This window comes from Triticum dicoccoides, chromosome 4A (genome assembly GCF_002162155.2).
Source record: "Triticum dicoccoides isolate Atlit2015 ecotype Zavitan chromosome 4A, WEW_v2.0, whole genome shotgun sequence".
NCBI lineage: Eukaryota > Viridiplantae > Streptophyta > Magnoliopsida > Poales > Poaceae > Triticum > Triticum dicoccoides.
In genome coordinates, this window is record NC_041386.1 from 742,591,351 (window position 1) to 742,596,216 (window position 4,866).

Sequence of the window (4,866 nt, forward strand, 5' to 3'; positions counted from 1 at the left end):
ATTCAGCTGCAAATCAACCATCCTTCTCTTGAATCTGTAGGAGAAAATTGCACCTTAGATATGTGTGATTAAATGTACACAAATATGATTTCAGAATGTGGAAGAGAAGATTGTAACGTACAAAAGCTGAAGGCCAGGCAATTAAGTATCCTGAAGTGAAAGCCTCGCCAATTGTCTTGCAATCAGAAACTTCCCTTAGTAACTCCTCATTATCAAGAATAGGTTCGTCTATGCGCACAAGAGCAAATTCAGCATCTAACTCAATACCACCAGCCTTAGTTCTTGGATCAGTACTCCGAATAGTACCATACGCAACATTCCGCTTGTTGGGATATGTTGAAGTCTTTAAGACTACTTTGGAAGCAACCTATATTATGATCAATATTAGCATTCTATGACATGATAATATAATTTGCATGAATAATATGAGATCTTTTTAATATCAACCCAGTAAGGTGCCCTAAGAAACTAAATAAACTGGACCCGGCAACGAAGTCTAATGCCCAAGGTCACCTCGCTAGCTCATGCTTGGTTAAATTTATCGTTACTTGCATACAGCAGATTGAGCAAAAATTGTAAAAAAAAATCCATTTTTCAAGCAGGCATGATAATGAGGGTTTGGGTTGGTAATTTGGGTGCAGTAAACCATGCTACTTGGTGAATCTTTACCTTGATGGAAGAAGAACGCCTTCTTTTTGAGCGGTGTGGGTGTTCATTTCTAGTCCTTTGCTGGTTCGGTCTTGAAATAGATTCACCCGTAATATTCCTCGTTTCCATCACCTACCAAGATACAATAATATTAGATGGAATGATATTCATACCTTGAAGCTACAAAAAGCTACAACTTCAAAACTCAAAAGGCATGAAAATTACCTCTAGCACAGAATCAATAACAAGGTCTTGTGGTGATGATGAATTTTGTTGAATTTGTAATTGGTTGACATCATGGTCGCCAACCTAGTTCAATGACACAACAATGGTAAGCAAGCAATTATTTTATATTCTATCTTTGTGACATGAGTAAGAGTAACTACAGGCATAACCTTTTCATGCGAACGTGATAAATTATTATCCTCAGGAATGTCATGTTGCATAGACGAGCATGCCTCAACGGGTCCATTGCACTGGATTCTCTGCAAACTGAAATATTAATATGAAGGTTTCAAGTGACAAGCAATGATATAGGCATTTATTAACATTACCTTTGTTTTACCAAGCAGTACTGGTGAGCGAGAAATACCATTATCATTTGATTGGAGGTTTTCCTACAGAACTAACAAATCTGAGTAAACTATTGATAGAAATGCATGCAAAGGGTGGGATAAAGAAGTCCTTTACCTCTTCCATGCCATTATTGACATAGCCTTCTTTGTTATTCATATCTTTAATAATCTGGTCTTGCTTTTTTATATGCTCCTGCATCTTTGCTATTACCTCCCAAACGTCATGTTCAACTTCATATGGTGATCCATCAGTTCTAGTCATATTGATGTTCTTTAGATACCGTGGCGTCCGACCGTAGACTTGCTTAGGAGTTGGAAGCAAACCCATGCCATGCACTTGTCCAATCTTTTCTTTCCCTAACACTTCCTGCAGGGCATCACCTTCCCATGCGACTCTTCCATTCAAATTTTGTGCCAACTCTGGTCGTTCGGTTATTAGATTCTCCAATCGATCCTATAAGAAAAGAATCATGCATACACTAGTTAGATTGAACCATAACTTGATCCCGAGAACAATTAGACAATTTCTATATTAATTGCCTACCAGGCGCTTATTTCTATCTTTATTTTTAGCATCAGCATCATCCTTCTTCTTGTGAGTTGCTAAATAAACCTTTGATCTGTGTGGTCGTTTCTTTTCAGGATCAGCTTGCCTCTACAAAACAGAAACAGCACCCATATGACAAAAGAGACACAGGAAAACACTTCAGGAATCAAGATTACTCACCATGTCTTCACCCCAACATGCATAACTCTTTGTGCCAGCATTATGTGAATCCTTCACGAGGGATCGACTAATTATATTCTTCTCAGCAAGGGCCTGTTATGATGTAATCATATCGTAAATGCAACTTTTAAGATAAGCCCGAGAACTCACATTTAAATGTCAAAACAGGAAAGTACAGTATCTCATTCATTACCCTTCCTTTTTTGGACTTCCAATATTTAACAAGCCCACGCCATTGATCGTTGTCCACATCTTCTGGACAGAGCTTATACAAAGCCTTTCGCTTGATGTTTGGATTTTTTTCAATGGCGGGTTTGAAGAAAGCATCTTTCAAACTAGACTTAAATTTCCTCCAGTCTCTTCCAATTGATTTGAGTATCCATTTTTCACATGATCGAGGATACACGAACTTTGTCTGAAAGTACAAAATAATGAATGGATGTAAATAGACATGCAGACCACACTACATCTCATGTGCACAAATTAGATATAAATAGAAGGGCAGCAAATAACATATTTTGTTTTCTTGTTAATTGTGAAGTACCTGTACGCACTGCAATATTGTTTCCTCACCACTATTCTTTTTGACATGACGCCAATCATTTATGTTTAGTGGGCAAAATCCTCCATTTCTAGCAATCGTGCCCAGAAACTTCCCCAAGATTGCACCTTCATCTCCTATAGGCTGGCTATCTTCATTTCATTTCACAACTATTCTCTGCCCCTTTGGCATGTTCCAGACAATTGGCAAGCTTGTTCTCTTGCGCTTGCGTACTTCCTTGTCTACTACAAGATTAATTAAGAAAAGTACTAATGAAATGACGCCCGCCGATTATTCTTTCGATACTAAGCATATACAAGTTAATTAATAGAAGCACAAAATGTAATAGGTTGTTACCTTGATTGTGAACTTGACCCTCTTCATCGACCAATGCTTGTGATTCATGACCTTGTGGGAATTGCTCACCATTGTTGCAGTCTCCATCTTCATCATCACGTTGGTCCGTAACCTGAATCACATTCAACCTTTTTGACCTATGTGGTGGTCCTGCAGAACAACCATACATCTTTTATTCCAATAATTACAACAGTAGATACATATATGTAATAAGCATGGTTCAAGAGGGATACTTTGCGGCCCTTGCATAGTAAGTTGCCCTGCCCCTTCAGCAGAGACACCACCGTCCTGTAAGAGAACACTCTCATTTGGATGGTTAGATGGAGCAACATCAATTTGCTTGCTAGGCGGAGCAATATGATCGTCAGCCTTCTCCTTAGATACATACAGATGGACAGCTTTCACAATCTCAGGGTCGGACAACATTTTCATCACAAGACCTTCATCATAAATGTGAACTAAGTAGGAGCTGCCTAGACGGTTTTTTTCCGCATAGTACAGAAAGTCAATTGCCTGAAAGCCAACTTCTTCGATCATCAAGATTAAGTCGTAATACGAGACATCACGTCTCATCATGGATCTTTGTAAAATTTTGGCTTCCTGATTTGTATCTTCATAGTGCAGGTATATGGTCAACATGTCCGTCGCCATCCTAAGTTATATATAAAAATGTCAATTAAATCATTACATGTAAAGACAAATTAACTAATGACTACAGGGACAATTTAATTTGCCAATAGACATGTGAATGGAGAGGGCGGAGAAGTACACAGTAGCACGTCAATGCGCTATCAGCTTATCATAACTTAAAACAGAGAGATGAGGTACAAGACCATGGGTCCAGCCACACCCACACTAAGATATAACGCTGTCGACATAAGGATTCAGGACAGGTTTAAGTTGAAAAGTGTACAGGACCTGATGATGTTCACTGCTTCCCTAAACAGAAGGGAAATTGAAAGTACATAGGATCATCAGGTGATGGTGCAAATCTTAAGCATTTTCTCTGTTCGTAATTTCAGTCATTTATTATCCTAATGGTTCAATTTTCGCAGGCGAAACTGTTACAGTAGATCGGCTGCATCGAATCGAAAAGCAGAGTTGGGTTTGATCATGATAGTCTTAGGGCATCAAAGAAAATGACAAAGGAGCCAAATGAGCCCAGATTTGTTTCGTGTGCCCAGATTGCAAACTAGACATGTTAAAAAGCTTGGAGCGGGCGCAGCAAAGCGCACCGTTTGCTTCTAGTTTCTCAAAAAGTCTGATCAAATTTAAACAATAGTCAATGGATCGATCTAGCAGAAATGTAGAACACGCACGTATATCAATGGATCGACCTGATTAGTGGATTAGGCATTGGAACATCGCAAAACTATAGTCAGACGAACAGTGGAGTTGGAACCCGCCGCCGCCGCCGCCAACCACCGACGGGGGCCCAGCACAACTTTTCCCCTCCTCTCCTCCCGCGACGCTCCCGCGAGCGTCCGGGAGGCTAAACCTAGCGCCGCCGCCCACCCTCCCCTCCTCCTCTCCCCCTCCCTCGCCGCCGCCAGGGGGCGCGAGCGGGCGAAGCCCGATCGTCGCCGGCGGCGGCGAGGTCCTCTTGTCTCCTCGCGCGGGGGGAACGGCGCGGGCCGGATCTCTCGGGCTGGGACGCGGTGCTCGTTGCCGGGCACGGTGGCGCAGCAGCGCTCCGGCGCGGGCCAACGACGGTGGCGTGGCGGCGGCGTGACAGGCGGCATGGAGGCGGTGCAGGCCGGTGGGTGGTGTCCGCGGCGGCTGCTCCCCTGCAGCGCCCCGACGTCGAGTCTGGCACTGCGGGTCGAGCTCGACCGGGTCGCGGGCGGCCCTCTCTCCGTGGCTCGGGTGGGGGAGGAGGGGGCGGCGCGACAGCGGTGGCGGTGGGCGTCCCCGTTCAGCCGGGCCCTTTGCAGCAGGACGGCGGCGCTCGGCACGGGGAGACCTCCCTGCTGGCTTCCCTTGGGCGCGGCGGCGGCCGATCTGGTCCCCTTCCCCTT

General features: G+C 43.7%; 1 protein-coding gene and 1 long non-coding RNA gene across 3 annotated transcripts; both read right to left on the bottom strand.

The window, feature by feature from the left end:
* Positions 1–751: 751 nt before the first annotated feature.
* On the bottom strand, positions 752–1,991 carry LOC119284382. The gene is made up of 8 exons (XM_037563524.1): positions 1,962–1,991; positions 1,768–1,878; positions 1,339–1,677; positions 1,203–1,265; positions 1,044–1,133; positions 874–957; positions 822–828; positions 752–780 (listed from the first exon to the last, which is right to left on the bottom strand). Exons 1-8 carry the CDS (start codon positions 1,989–1,991, stop codon positions 752–754), a joined length of 753 nt encoding a protein of 250 aa, XP_037419421.1.
* Positions 1,992–2,023: 32 nt separating this feature from the next.
* LOC119290001 lies at positions 2,024–3,294 on the bottom strand. Of its 2 annotated transcripts, none has more exons than XR_005141678.1 (5): positions 3,082–3,294; positions 2,849–2,998; positions 2,495–2,733; positions 2,144–2,365; positions 2,024–2,043 (listed from the first exon to the last, which is right to left on the bottom strand). It is a non-coding gene; the product is annotated as an uncharacterized LOC119290001 (long non-coding RNA). The 2 variants fall into 2 exon arrangements; XR_005141677.1 differs by having other exon boundaries at positions 2,495–2,736; positions 3,082–3,293.
* Positions 3,295–4,866: the final 1,572 nt, after the last annotated feature.

Excerpts from the sequence above, each read along its gene's own strand:
- LOC119284382 (XM_037563524.1), bottom strand. The coding sequence starts at position 1,991 with ATGCTGGCACAAAGAGTTATGCATGTTGGG. Across the intron at positions 1,678-1,767 it reads AAGATAGAAATAAGCGCCTG|GATCGATTGGAGAATCTAAT; the intron begins GTAGGCAATTAA and ends CTTTTCTTATAG. Across the intron at positions 958-1,043 it reads TATCACGTTCGCATGAAAAG|GTTGGCGACCATGATGTCAA; the intron begins GTTATGCCTGTA and ends TCATTGAACTAG.